A 15315-nucleotide genomic window follows, 5' to 3' on the forward strand; every position below is an offset into this window, starting at 1 on the left:
AAGTTTTGTCCATGGCTGCAGTGTTAGCAGCTCAAAGCTTACTGAGATGCAATGTTATTTTTAATTTTTTTTGCATTTTTGTGATTTTCATGGGAAATGAGTTTGAAAAAAAAATTTCAACATACGTTTTGCTGACGCACTTTGGTAGATCATAGTGATGATGCTTTTTCACACTTATTCTGTAAGAATGTGACTTGTATGTCTTGTAAGGAAAACTTGGAGTTTTCATGCTTCAGATGTCATGTAGAAGTCCTCTTCCAGCAAAGTAAGATGATGGACATCCAAACCTGTTAGTGTACTGATCTGCAAATATTTTACAGGCAGGAAGCGTAGACTCTTTTTTTAATGAAATATCAAGATGGCATGGTAATGTATGTCAACTTGGAATTGCCTGTACATGCAATGTACATTGAAATGTGTAAATATTTATTTCCATCATTTGCTACATCTGAGGCCTGTACTTAGACTGAATTTATTTATCCCTCATCTTCTGAAATTTCTGGAGACTTCGTTCTGTTGCGGCCTCAGTATTGGAGGGGTTGGACTGGCAGTTGGGTTTTGGTGTGTTTGCGTTTTTTTAACCTGCCAACTTTGTGACAATATTAACTCTCAATTAGGCAAAGCAGTTGGGAGGTTGGCTTATGTGAGTGACTTGTCTTATCTACTTTGGAATATATCTTTACACTTATTTATAAACGCATCGTAAGCATGACTTTTTGGAGCCTTTGCAGCTGGTAAATCTCAGTGTGTACATAATGAGCTTCCTGCTATCTTACCAAGGTTGGAGCCCTCTCTGTTAAATAAAAGAAGAATGTAACTATTGATGTATTCTTCATTTTACTAAATGGACCTGCCTTTCTTGTTTGTTTTCTTCTCTACCCATTTGGGGGGGGGGGGCAGTCCCAAAAATATTGAAAACTCTCAGCTACTTTCATTACAGAAGCTCTCATTATTGGGAAGTTTGCTTTCAATTCTGAAAGGAGGAATTCACATGTGAGATTCTGAATTCAGCTATCAGCAAGGTAGTAGTTTCAGTTGGATATGAGAAAACAACTGTGAAATTGGAAGATAACCGAGACAAGTCTGAAGTGTTCCATTTCAGCAGTAACTATGGTGTTACAAGTTTTTTTGCTCTTCAGACAAATTTTGGTTTGTCCTTTTCAGAATTTTAGATTGCTGTTTCTGCCATGTGTTCTACTGAACATCTCCACACCTTGTATAGGAGGTGGGGTGGTTTAGCATGTTGACTAGACTATGCATGTCCTTAGAAATTAACTTGTTATGGTTTCCTAACTATAAGTTGTGGTATGCTTTAAACCAAACAAAACCAGTCTGTTTTTTCAATAAAGTTGTTAAATGAAATTCACATTGTATTTTTTATTAAAATGCAAGTATGTTTGTACAGTTACTGAAATGGAAAATTTAGTTGTATTTAGTGTAAGGTAGATAAAATAGAACCAATCAATAATGTTCAATTTTGCTAGCAAAATATTTTGCTTCTGATCATACTGTCTTTGCAGGATGCAGAGCTTCTAGGCTATTCAGCTTGATTTTATTCTGTCATGCAGTATATTGCTGATAAGAAGATAAAAGCAGTTAGAATCCTATCTGGAAGCCTATCTGGACTGTTTTTTCATGGTGAATTCAATGCACAAATATTCCAGACAGTGAAATGCTTCCTAATTGCAATGTGGTATCTCTGTTTTTAAGTAGGCCATCAGGATAGCCTAAAATTAACTTCAGGGCAATATTTGCTAAAAATAACTTGAAAAAAGTAAAACTTATGTGCTTTCTGGAATGCAAAGCAGGTTTCTTAACCCAAAAGATACTGGAATAAATAATTTGCAAAGGCATAGCTTCAACTAGTTTTAAATTTAACTTTTAATTGTTTTCCAGATTCTTTTGAGTTGTACTTGAAGCAGCCAAAATGGTTCTAGCAGATCTTGGAAGAAAAATAACTTCAGCATTACGCTCACTGAGCAATGCTACAATTATCAATGAAGAGGTATGTAGTATGCATATGCGATGGCACTAACATTTAGAAAGCGAAGTTCTGAAATGCTGAGAAGCTTGAACTACATTGATGTTACCCTGAGGCTCTCTTCTTCCTTCAAGTAAAACTTCTAGCTAGAGATTTAGCCCCCTGATAGTATTGCCAAAACTTAGAACCAGATTTAGACATGTATAATCACCTCAGGTGTAGTGGGTCCCATGGTCAAAGGGTCCTTGAGCCTGGTGGCTGCACTTACGGAGATTAGTGTTTTGAGAAAGCGATACATGCCGAAGTTTGGGTGGGAGATGAATCGTAGCACTCGACATAGCCTCACAGCTTATGTGTGTGTGCATGCATAGCTAGACTATGGAGACGTGTACTACGAGGCTGCTAGAAGCTGAAGTCTGGAAGAACAGATAGCCTTCAATGTAAACTTTGCTGTCTGAAATGTGAGGATTATGTTTGCTGCCTTTATATTCAAGCCAATACAGTGTGTCCTTCTAGAAGCTGTTTGACTTCGTATAATCTGTATTTTTTTAGTTAAGAATTTGAAATTATAAGTAAGTGTTTTCTGTTTATAGACTGAAAAGCAAGATGGAAAACTAACTGATGTGGTAGTTTAGAAGTGCCTCTGAGTAAATAAATTGCTAGAAACTCTCTTCAGATAGGCAGACAGGTGGCTTAAAGTAACTAAAAAGTAGGCTTATCAAGGGTTGTAGGGTTGGAACTTGTGCATAGAGGAAAGGTTTTAACTAATCTTCAGCTGGGTGACAACAAATCATCAACTGAATCAAATGTAGCCCAATTTTTTTTTGTGGTAGAAACTTTTCTCCTGCAAGAGCTCAAGCTGTGCAAATGAGGCCATTTATGCAGGTGTTACTTTCAAAAAATCTTTTCTTTCCAAAGTCCTAGAGCTACTAAATTTTGTTCCTGAGGCACCTGTTTGCCTAAGGCATACCCCAGAGCAGCAGCTCAGTTTCTGCTGAGAATGCAGATAGCAGTGTGTCCATCTTGCATTCAAGGAATACTTTTATTTACAGAGATTGTATTGTGTTAAGAGATTCATTTGTGGCTTTGTTACAGCTGTCTCTAAGGAGTACCCCTAGGGAAGTTCAGGAAGTCTTGCTACCATATGAGCCTCTGTTGTCCTTAACATGATAGGAAGTGTTCTGTGTTACTTCGTTATAGTGTACATATTACAAATTGAGGACTCTTCTTTTTCCAGTATTACACTTTCAAATTAAATTGCATTTATGTAGGAACAAATGCATAGACTCTTTTGTGGCAGACTGCATGCATTTAATTTGTAAAAGCCATGGTTATATCATAAATACACTTTCATATTCATATTTTGCACTAATACTGGCCTAGTCAATACTGTGTATTATAAACCCATTTTTTTATACTCCAAAGGTTTTAAATGCTATGTTAAAAGAAGTATGTACAGCATTACTGGAAGCTGATGTCAATATTAAACTTGTGAAGCAACTCAGAGAAAATGTCAAGTAAGTGAAATAATTAAAATGCATTTAACTTCTAATGTTTGTACAAGTTGTAATTTGAGGTTACAGAAGAATAATTAACTTCTAACTTTATATGATTTTTTTAGACACACCCAGTTTACCTTTAATAGGAAAATAACAGTTTGAACTAAATGTCTTGCCAGTTCCATCAAAAGAATCTTCAAGTTTAGCCAGTTATTGCTGTTATAGTCTTGTTTCAAAGAAACTGTTGCTGTGATCAGTTGAGTGGTATAATAAACAAGTTCTTTCTTAATTCCTAGACACCTCATTTTCATGTGTTCTGTGCTGGGTATAAATAGATCTGTGTATATGACCAGTAGTGTTACCTTGGCTATTTTCAGATGTGTAATTCAAGTAGATTCAAGTCTGAAAGATGCAAGTATTTTAGAAACCTGTTTTTGTCTTGTATACAGAAGTAATGTTTCCAATGCATGCTGCCTCTTAAACATGTCCTATCTGAAAACTCAAGGCAAATCAAGAGTGCTGTTCTGGTTGCAAAGACTTCATTTATTACTAAGTTTAAGTTATGCTAGTGTTTCATGGTTTTCTTCAACTCAGGTCTGCAATTGATCTTGAAGAAATGGCATCCGGCCTTAACAAAAGAAAAATGATTCAGCATGCTGTCTTTAAGGAGCTTGTTAAGGTAGGACTTCAAAATGCTGTATTATGTCACTTCTCTTGTACAGCCTGGGCTGTGGAAGCAGTACAGTAGCAAGCGAAGCTTTAAGGTTATTGTGTGGTACCTACAGTTATGCTTTCTGTTGTAAGGCTACTTACTACTGCAAACACTGGTATTCGTCTGATTGAAGCTACTTTCTGGGCAACTCTGACTAACTTCAATTTAAGCGTCAAGTTCAGCTATTCTTACTCTTCAACTGAAATTTAAACACAAAATAAGGGTAAAGTACTGTTGGCTTCTGAACTGTCTTTGGTTGTCCCAGAAACACACCTTTGCTACCCTAATGAAGATTGGTTCACACTAATTATAAGCCTTTGAAAAAGTGTTAAGTAACAACCCAGCAGTTCATGGCAACCCTTCTCTTTAATCTGCCTGCTTGGTCAAATCAGCACCTGGGTATCAGTACTCTGTCCTCTTTCCAGTTAACAGTATTAGTCTTCTGTTCTTCTGTAGTCTCTGCCCACCCACATGATGGCTCTCTGGAATGTTTGTACCTTCTACTCATTGGAGAAGTGAGGCAGCAACCCTAAAAAGTCTTCTGTATTGTAGGATTCTCACCAGAAGAGGTCCATCTTTAGCAGTGATGATGGAGTGGACGTCACGTTTCTCTGTTAGTTGTTATACTTCTGCCGTATATACAGGCCACCCTGACTTTGGTGCTTGGCATTAGAAAGAAATTAACACTGTCACAGAATTATTACGTGTAACACTATATACTGTAGATATTTTGCACATGCTGTTGCTGCTAACTGTAAATCAATGAGCATATAAGCCAAATTAAGACCAGAATATGCAAAAACTGGTTTGCTCCATTGAATACAAAACCAGGCACCTAACATGACTGTGACACTGACTGTGCTTCTGAAATTCAGTTCTGCGAGATATATTATACTTTGTTCTTTAGCTTGTAGATCCTGGAGTCAAAGCATGGACACCTACCAAAGGAAAACAGAATATTATAATGTTTGTTGGTTTGCAAGGAAGTGGTAAAACAACAACCTGTTCAAAGGTAACTTGCGCTGAATCTGTTTGTGGTTTGAGTTTTTCTTGGCAGGGAGTGGCGGTGGACTCCTTTTGTAGGATTTGCTTGTGATCTGTGCTGTTTCTATTAGTGGGAAAGTACTAACTGATTACAACCTAGAGATATTTTTGCAGAGGGGTTTCAGAGATGAGATGAATGTCCAATGTAATAGTCTTCTGGGGCAATTTATGGTTTATAGGACTTGAAGATTTTTTTAAACTAAACTTTTGATGAAACAATACTGTATATGGATAACAGATTCTTTCTAGTCCTTGGTTTCTGGGTTTAAGACTAGTACTGTGAATGGAACCTATCTCACTTCATTACCTGTTTGGGGCAACCAGTGGAAGTTGGTGTCTGTGTTTGGTATCTCAGCTAAGTATGAGTCAGTGGTGTGAAACCTCTTCCAGCCCCAAATTCATTGAGGAAACTTGGATTTGTATTTTTAAGGCTAAAAAAGAATGCTCTGAATTAACATTAACCTATTTATGATGGTGGTTGGGAGGAAAAAATATCCCATGGAAAGACTGATGCATCTTTGTTGCTTTTTTTAGTCATATGTTTCTGAGATTCACACATAGGCTATACCAAATATATCACTGCTGATTTCATAAGACTTTCCTAGTGCTTCTGTAGGCAAGCTGCATTTTGGAAGTTTGTCTTTGGTCAATCAAATGTTCTGTGAATGTACATTGTACCAGTAAAGCTGAGTGTTACAAGAAAGTAAGGATTCCATCCATCGCTTTAAAACATGTCCTTGCAGTGGAAATATCTTTGTTCCTATGGAAATTCAGAAACAGAGCTGTACAAGTTGTAGCCATTCCAGTACTTAATATTGAGGTACTTACTGCTTTGGGTAGTTTCTAAAAGCTAGTCCTATCTGCGGTATTAACAGTGAGCAGAATCCAGGAGTTAGTAAAATGGGAACTGGAATTATTTATAGTCATTCCTAGCTCAGGAAACTGAAACCATAAGCAGAGTCAAGCAGCTGTTTTCATCTCACCATTAATAATTATTTGTATGCTTTTCTAAGTAACAGAGATGCTAACATTGCTACTTATACAGTGTTTCTGAGTGGTCTCAGTTATAGAAAGGCTGTCTTGACTTTGTGTCCTCTGCATGTACTTCAGTGACTTGTTAGCTGTTAGTGTCATGCTTTCTAGCGGGGTTTTGGTGTAAGTACTTGTTTTGGCTTTCTCTTCACAGCTAGCATACTTCTATCAGAGGAAAGGTTGGAAGACGTGTTTGATATGTGCAGACACATACAGAGCAGGTAACCACATCATTAAAGACTGTTCTTATCTCTGATACTTACAGATGTCTTTTTAACTAGTCCCTTGACTATACCTGTCTTACAGGTGCTTTTGACCAGTTAAAGCAGAATGCCACAAAAGCAAGAATTCCCTTTTATGGGAGGTAAGCATCTTTCAGATTCAGTTTGGAGAGCGATTCAACTCCAGCAATTTATTGTTCTTTAATGAATATCTTGCACTGAGCCTCATCGAGTGCTCCCTAATTGCTTAGATTTTATTAAAGTATTTGCTCTGATCAGATGAAAATTCTGCCTAGTTCAGTATACTGTCTGCCAGTAGTAGCAGGTAGGCATAGTGTAAGAAGAGATCAGGCATCCAGGGATAATTCCCTAGAATGTTCTCTCAGCTTATAGCAGTTTATAGGCATCTACCAGGCACATTCAGATTTTCAGGAACTATCTTTACAGATCAAAGAAGATGATTTTTGGACCCTTAATTTTTACTGTCAAGTAGTGGCGGGCCTAAAATACCTTTTATAAAGCAGTAAATAACTTTCCCTAAGCTTCACTGGAGGTACTGTCTAGGTGCTCAGTTAAATCTTCTTTCAGAGAAGGGCTAGTAGAACTTAGTGTAGGTGTAGAACTTCAGCAGGTGAGACAGTCCTTTGTGCTTCAGTTCACTGAATATTAAGGGCAAATGGCTTAGGAAAGAATATTTTTAATCAATTTTTGCTTGATGTAAGAGGAAGTCCCTCTTGAAATCCAGGTAGATTTACAGTTAGCAAGTTTACAGTCAAGTAATGAAAGTTTGAATTAGTTTATTTTGGGGGAAAAATTATATGTTGATGTTTCTTTTTGTGATCAGTTATACAGAAATGGATCCTGTCATTATTGCCTCAGAAGGTGTTGAGAAATTTAAGAATGAAAACTTTGAAATAATCATTGTTGATACAAGTGGACGTCACAAACAGGAAGACTCTTTGTTTGAAGAGATGTTACAAGTTGCTAATGCCATAGTGAGTAGTTTCAAGAAATACAAAACTTCTTTTATAGTACTTTGAACACAATTAATTGATGTTTACTTCCTAATGTTCTGTCTGGATTTTGCTCCTCTGGAATGTGTCAGCACTTTAACTGCTGGAATATAATAACAATGGCAAACACATATCAATAAACAAGAGCTGGATGATTGGTGCTTGATATTTCTGTGTCAGCTTCAATTCTTGTATCTGTAATTCAGGGATGCTTGCACATAACTAGACTACCATTCCTGCTTTAACTTTTCCTTTTCAGGATCTTTGCGTTGAGAAACTAGATAAAAGAACCAGTCTGATCTGGTGTATGTGTACTAAATTTTACTAATTGTACTAATTTAGCTATGTGCACTAAACTTTCTGTGATGGTCATGAATAATTGCCCTGAAAAGTGCAATTGGAGAAGGTGATTGGATAACTTTCAACAGTTTTGATATGTAAATGAAGCTGCTGTTTCTTGTATGGGTTTAAGTCTGGCTATTCATTTGATTCTGTGGTCTTGCATGACAATACAACGCTTCCCACGCAACTCCTGCTAATGGCTAAATTGTTTTCAGAGGAATGGATGTCTTGAAGCTCTTAATGTAAAACCAAATTGAAGATGATGTTAGCCATTAATTGCTTGTAGATACTAATAAGCTTATTGGCTCAGATACTGGCTAAAATCACTCAAAACATAAGTAATAACTGTAAACCTATTAAAACTTTAACATTCTGTGTTGTAGATAAGACTTTCACATAGTAATACAGCATCAGAGTTTTTGAATGGTCCTTAGACAATACTGTTCATAAAACAGTTGCCCTCTTGTTTTAAACTGCACAGCCGTTACACAGTTATTGCATTAAGTTCTGCTACTGAACATAATGCATGAACACTGGTTAAGAAAACAGGAAGTGATTATTTTGTGTATCTCTCTTCTAGCAACCAGATAACATTGTTTATGTGATGGATGCTTCCATTGGCCAAGCTTGTGAAGCTCAAGCTAAAGCTTTCAAAGATAAAGTAGATGTAGCTTCTGTTATTGTTACTAAGCTTGATGGACATGCAAAAGGAGGTGGAGCTCTTAGTGCGTAAGTATTGTGATATAATAGTGTCCAATGTCTGGCCATGGATGGACAACCACAAAATGTGTTAGTGTGTCATGGAAACCTGTCCTGTGAAAGCGTCCCTGGCACACTGCGCAGAATCTGAGATTTACATAAGTAATAGTTATGTTCTAACCCTATTTCTGGTGGATAGGATCACCCATTGATATTTAGAGTCAGTCAGAATTGGGTATTACGACGTACCTCCAATACAGTAGTGTGTATTGTCATGTGTTAGATGTCTGTCTTCTGAAAACAGCATCAAGCAATCCTATTTATTGCATCTCGCATATCAGGAGTTTTTACCAAAAATATAGGTTTGGACTTAATGGATACGGCTTACCTGAAGAGTTTTACTTATTTAATGCCCAAAATTTTTTTCCCAAAGGGGGAAAAACTCTAGTTAGTCATATCTAATGGCCTTAAAACTGTGATGCAAATCAAACTTCTGGATTGCCAGTGTCCAGCAATTTGGTAAAAAAATTAGTCTGCAGTCATAGTTTCCCAAATTCCATTCTTGTTGGACTTCTCATGTGGTGTATCTTGACAGACATTATTGACTAGAAAATGTTACATTTTATCTCCAGCCTTACATGATGGTGTGCCAGACTAATCTCCAGCAGCATCTCAATGATATAGCTTATATGGAGCTGAAATGATTTGTCAAAACAGTCAAAGTTAACTGATGCCAACTTACTAAAATCACTGTCTGGCTTTTGATCTTAAGTGTTAGAGTTCTTAAGCTGCCATATGTATTTTGCTGTTATATGTAGCACAGTGATGGAAAACTAAAGAGCAAAATGAAAATACTGAAAGCTTGTTCCAGTTGTCACGCACTTGTATGCATTAAGTCTGCTGTGTTTGTTCTATACTTTCTGTAGACTGGAAGCTGAGTTCATCTAAAAGCTAGTGCCAATGATTGATTGGTGAAAGGGTCTGATATTTTTGTCTAAGGTTTTTTTCCTGTGTTGAAAATGAGATTGCTGTAGGAGGTACCTTGAAAGAAAAAGTAATCAATACCTGTCTCATCTGACCTCCTAAGATTAGGATAGAATGGACATGATTTATTTTTCTTTCTTTCCTCTCAAGTTTTAAACTTAGCAATAAAAATAAGGACCTTCTATTTCTGTTGATTTTTTTCAAAGCAGAGTTTGTATTTTACAAAGTACTAATTAGAGAATCATCTTGTCAGCTACTCCCAGCTACCCATCCTAAATGCTGGATGTTTTTGCATTAATAGTTTGAGCATTAAGAAAGGTGCTTCAGAGAGGATGCACTGTGGTGATGCCTAGCTGATTACGTTAATAGTTGGTACAAAAGATGGGTGGGTTTTGACAGGCCATTTAATAAAATATCTTTTACTGCAGAGTTGCTGCCACAAAGAGTCCTATTATTTTTATTGGAACTGGCGAACACATAGATGACTTTGAACCCTTCAAAACGCAGCCTTTCATCAGCAAACTTCTTGGTATGTACTATATACAACTATACTTAAGACACTTCAAATTGGATAGTAGAAAGTCAAAGTGTAATATTTTTTAATGCCAACTTCAGAGCTGTGGTTTTCTTCCAGGTATGGGTGATATTGAAGGATTGATAGATAAAGTAAATGAGTTAAAGTTGGATGATAATGAAGCACTCATAGAAAAGCTCAAACATGGTAAGTCATTCCCAAAGCCTGAATAGCGGCTGTATTACCATGACCTAATCATGCCAGATTCTCAGAGATGTAGACCACTGAGTTAATTTGTGTTATATGTCGAGACAATGTGCACAGTGAAGAATGGTTATTCTTTCTCTAATAAATGTTGCAGGCAAGTAAATGATGTTTTTCAAGTGGTAAGTCTGTCAGACTATAACTGCAGAATAGCACATGTTTAAGCTTGTTATCTAAAATGGTTTAGCCATGTTAATAGTGGAGAAGTTTACTGGTCTGTTTATCTATGTAGTGTAGTATTTACCTTGTAAATACAAAGAATAATAATTGAGAAAGGACAGTAAGACCAAAATGTTAGTGTGACTTCTGCTAATCTTTTTTTGGTTGTTCTTCAGGTCAATTTACGTTAAGAGATATGTATGAACAATTCCAAAACATCATGAAAATGGGACCATTCAGTCAGATCTTGGTTAGTAATCCCCAAAATAATTTTATTTTCAGATCTTCATTTATATTTAACAACTTCTGCTGTAAGCTTAGAACTCTTCATTGAAACTAGTGCTAGAGTCTGTGCCTTATGTTTATCAAAACAAACAATTTGCCTACTGCGATGTATAACTGCTGAACTAAAATTTGCTGTCCATATTTCTGGCTGCTTAAAGTTAGCTTTGCCTATTCTGACACAGCTGTTGTTTTTAATTTTTAAAACAAGGGTATGATCCCTGGTTTCGGAACTGACTTCATGAGTAAAGGCAATGAACAGGAATCAATGGCAAGGCTAAAGAAACTGATGACTATAATGGACAGTATGAATGACCAAGGTAAAAGAAGCTTCACCCACTATTTCTTTTCTCTGTTTTTGAACAAGCTTATTTACAGAGATCTTTTTGGAAACAAGCTGGATGTAAGGCAGCATCTACAGTGACAGAAAATGATGTGGAACATTTGTCACTCTTAGAAATGTGAAGGAGTACATATGTGTCTCAAACTTTCTGAATAAGTCTAAATATTTAGAGAGATACCTTGACCATTGCCTGCTGCTGCTTTATCTTGTGTAGAATAGGTGGGACTCTGAAGCATTCTGTTGGAAATAAATGTATTTTTATTTTTCATACTGTAATTGTGCTTCTTAAATTATTAACACCATACTTGCAAATTAAAAAGTTACATTCATCTTTAATGTGTCATTGCTGACTGTCTTCCTACCCACCTTCAAATTTACTTGGTGACGTAGTCTGGTCTCTGGAATTCATGGTGTGTTGCTTCTCATCCACCCATAACTTTTGCAGGAGAAGTATGCTCTTACCCTTGTGCTAAAGCCACTAATGTGGCTTAAGACCAAGTATGCTGAGAGCACAGTTTATTCAGGTGACTTTTTCTATCATGGTGATTAGCATATGAACATAACAGCTTTTTAGTACTATTCCCTAGAATACTATGTCTCAATTATTTATGTAAAATTCTGCATTACCACTTCTAAAACTACTTCTTTGTTTTCTGGCTCAAAACTAAATTATCAGCAGTAATGAGAACAAGTTTGCTACCAACTGTAACAGATTTTAAGGTCTAACTGAATGGATTTTTTTCTTTTCCACAACATATTTGCAGAACTTGACAGTACAGATGGTGCCAAAGTTTTCAGTAAGCAGCCAGGAAGAATCCAAAGAGTAGCAAGAGGTTCGGGTGTTTCTACCAGAGATGTTCAGGAGCTTTTGACCCAATACACTAAGTTTGCACAGATGGTGAAAAAGATGGGAGGCATCAAAGGGCTTTTCAAAGGTAAAAAAAAAAAAAAACCCAAACCCAAATGTTTATTAACTCAGTGGGGAGGTCACTTGATGTGTGCACACAGAGGAAATGTCAAAACGTAGATGAGGTGTTGGGAGGAAAGAAATTGAGTTGCATTTCACTCATTTTCATGATGTTTGAAAGCTCTTTTATGTAACTGGTAAGAGCTGCACTGTTCTTCATGACACTGTGTAACTTAGCAGTGAAATCTACTGTATTCCTGGTTTTATCAATGGAGAGTTCATTACTACTACAATACTGACACTAACTTATGTACTGTTATGTGGGGCACAGGGACTGTTGATCCTTACATGCTTTTAAGTGGCTGCTGTAGTAACTTTTGATCATGGATTTGGATCTAGAATTAGGAGGTAAAATTCTGATTTATTTTTACCCCCATATATTAATTCACTTTATAATTGCTTCTTTCATTTTTTTAGGCGGTGATATGTCAAAGAATGTAAACCCATCTCAGTTGGCCAAACTGAACCAACAGATGGCAAAGATGATGGATCCAAGAGTTCTTCATCATATGGGTATGTGCTGGCTTTTTACAGCTTCGAGAGGATTACCAATTATGGTGGAGCATGTGAAATATAAAGTGAGGCAGGTGGTGTGAGAATGTGTGTATTATGTATCAGTATTAAGTATTTCTAGGTTTTCTAACAAGAATCATAAAGTTTAATCCATATGTTATGAATGCTTTGCACTTACCAGTGCTTAATCTGGTCTCTTCATTTGGATTCGGCTCTCAATGAGCAGTTGGAGTGGTGTCTAAAATAGTGATGACTTGAAACATGACTGTGGTAAAGCAAATCTATTCCTAAAGTTCCTTCCAAGCTCTGCCTCAAAGCTGCTTTTGTCAATTTAACTGTAGTAAAGACTCCTATACTGGAACCTCACTAATTGATAATGGTCATTCCTTCAAGGTTATTTTGTCTAGATCCTAATGCACAGGTTGTCTTAAAACCTACTTTAAGCCTGGTGTTTTGTGACCTTTCTGTAATACTCAGTTGTCCATTCATTAGCCATTTAAACCTGGCTTGACAGTCTTGAGCTTTTGCATGTTACTGAAACAGTGTGTGTGTTGTAATGAGGCCTCAGAAGCAAGATAGCTGTGCTTCAGAGTTAATTAACACAGCCATGTTCTCACTTATTTTCTGCAGGTGGCATGGCAGGATTGCAGTCAATGATGAGACAATTTCAACAAGGTGCTGCTGGGAATATGAAAGGCATGATGGGATTCAATAATATGTAAAGAAGCCTTAATAAAAATGGACTTGGTTGACTCTTCATAGCAAATTCACTGAAGTTGCATTCTTCCTTTTTGCAGTGATGGAGGAGTGGTCTTTTGAAATCTTATTCAGGCTTCTCAGTTTCTACATCTAATTTCTGAAAACTATTTTTGCTTAAATTAGTTCCTCTCCACTAATACCTGATGGCACAAAGAGTAATTCAATTTAATAATACAAGATCATGTAAAATTTTAATATTTAGAGACACTTTTTAATTGTTTACATCAAATGGCAGCCATTATATTTGTAAACAACCCTGATCTTTGGTTATAGTAACATAAAATGTCACAAATATACTGTAAAATAAACTTTAAGTGGTTATAAACAAGGGAATGACCTATTTCTTTAGTTCTCTTGTAACTGTCCTTTATTGGCTTGTAGTGAGATTTCCTTAGTTTGGTTTGTTTCTAATGACTGTTGTAACTCATGTTTGGCATGGATACTGTAAGAATAATTCAGTATCTGAAATGTGCTGTTGCTGCTCAGGTGTTCTCCTTGGAGCATTTTTAGAAGGTGGATGTGCTGTGCTCAGCTTTGTATAAAACTTTATTCTCAAGAATGTTATCATTTTTCCCTGTACATAAAGAATGAAGTGACTAAAACCGTACAGTTAAGCAGATACCAAGCTGTCTTATATACTGAAGATAATCTTATACCAGGCTGCCAACTAAGCAGTTTCAGAAACTGGGTAGACCAGATGAACCTTGAAATACCAACATACATCTTGGTAAATATGGTAAGATCTTTCACCCTTTATCTTAAGGAAAGAGGGTATGATATGCATTTATTTTAATATACTGCAGAGTGCTTGGGTTGTAAATGGACACCCAGCTCTCTCGCTTAAATAAGATAAAAATTAAATGTAGTAATCAAAACAAGTGTCCCTCTGTCAGCCAGTTCTTTGAGAAGGTGGCAGCTCAAACAGCTGACAGTGAATAGCTTATATAGGTAACTGTGCTCTTGTGCTAATAAAACATAAGGTATGCTGTAACATAGTTTATAATGTGGAAGTATCTGTGTGATTAGTGGTAGATGTATTCAATGTTGAAGGATGCTAAAAAATTTTCAGGTATGCCGTTTACCTACAGGACTGCATTTTATGCATAGCATTAGTCTGTAAAAGGATCAGCTAAATTGGATCTTAGTATTTTAAATGTAATGACAGAATGAGTCCTTGCATATCACTAGCTTGGGGGGGAGCTGTCCTCAGCTACTTAAGTCGTGTGTGTGTGTACTAAAACTCTATAGTATTTTTCAGTTCTTGAAGTACAAACCAATGCAATATATAAAACCATGCAGCAAAGAGAAGCAGTCGGTAGGGGAGCACGGATAGTTAAGTTGAATGGTTTTGATGGAAATCGAACATGAATAGGCATATTGAGGATGAACAGTGAAGCACTGTGCTTCTGGACATGCTCAGTCACAGACCATCAAGTTACCAACAATAACTCTATTTTCAATTCATTGCATACATTTAGTTTTAGTCTTCAGTTCACCATTTCCAAACTACTACTACTGCTACCAGACAGGAAGAGAGTTGTCACTAGCTGTGTGTTGGCAGAAGCAAGTTCAGAAAGCATTTCCTTTGAAGTATGTGTCAGTTGTTTATGCCAGCATATACCTTAGAAACAACAAATAGCAGTATATTGCTCTTACCTTAACATGCCAGAGTCTACTTGGAATAATTGCCTGAAGAGCTCAAATTTAAAAAAAACCCAACATTAAAAAAAATACATAGATTGATGTTGGAGCCACTTGAGGATAGAGTTCATGTGTATAGGAGCACCTATAAAATTCTTTCATAGCTTTATAGAACAACAGTTTTAGGGAGTGTGGGCAATAAAGCTTTTTTGTTGATTCTGCAGAGCAAAATGCATAGAAGAAAATCCTGAAGTTGTTGCAGGAGAGCAGAAGCTGTCATGTTATATGTGTTGGGTTTTTTTCAATTTGGTATTCCGAATGGGAGACTGAATTGTATCAAGCTAGG

General features: G+C 36.6%; 1 protein-coding gene across 3 annotated transcripts in view; it reads left to right on the forward strand.

Annotated features, from left to right (window-relative positions):
• LOC129207397 (signal recognition particle subunit SRP54) overlaps positions 1 to 15315 on the forward strand; it is a 37139-nt gene that overhangs the window by 1807 nt on the left and 20017 nt on the right. For 2 of the 3 annotated variants that reach the window (XM_054828261.1, XM_054828260.1), the window contains 15 exons: positions 1897 to 2005; positions 3407 to 3498; positions 4075 to 4159; positions 5100 to 5204; positions 6423 to 6489; positions 6575 to 6632; positions 7334 to 7484; positions 8425 to 8573; positions 9956 to 10056; positions 10162 to 10248; positions 10641 to 10714; positions 10958 to 11066; positions 11854 to 12024; positions 12474 to 12569; positions 13200 to 13653. In XM_054828261.1, coding sequence (XP_054684236.1) covers positions 1928 to 2005; positions 3407 to 3498; positions 4075 to 4159; positions 5100 to 5204; positions 6423 to 6489; positions 6575 to 6632; positions 7334 to 7484; positions 8425 to 8573; positions 9956 to 10056; positions 10162 to 10248; positions 10641 to 10714; positions 10958 to 11066; positions 11854 to 12024; positions 12474 to 12569; positions 13200 to 13291 — 1515 coding nt within the window. In that variant the 5' untranslated portion in view covers positions 1897 to 1927 and the 3' untranslated portion in view covers positions 13292 to 13653. Of the gene's footprint in view, positions 1 to 1896; positions 2006 to 3406; positions 3499 to 4074; positions 4160 to 5099; positions 5205 to 6422; positions 6490 to 6574; positions 6633 to 7333; positions 7485 to 8424; positions 8574 to 9955; positions 10057 to 10161; positions 10249 to 10640; positions 10715 to 10957; positions 11067 to 11853; positions 12025 to 12473; positions 12570 to 13199; positions 13654 to 15315 lie in introns of those variants that run through there. The other variant, XM_054828264.1, reaches the window with a different exon arrangement.

This window comes from Grus americana, chromosome 5, assembly GCF_028858705.1.
Source record: "Grus americana isolate bGruAme1 chromosome 5, bGruAme1.mat, whole genome shotgun sequence".
Lineage (NCBI taxonomy): Eukaryota > Metazoa > Chordata > Aves > Gruiformes > Gruidae > Grus > Grus americana.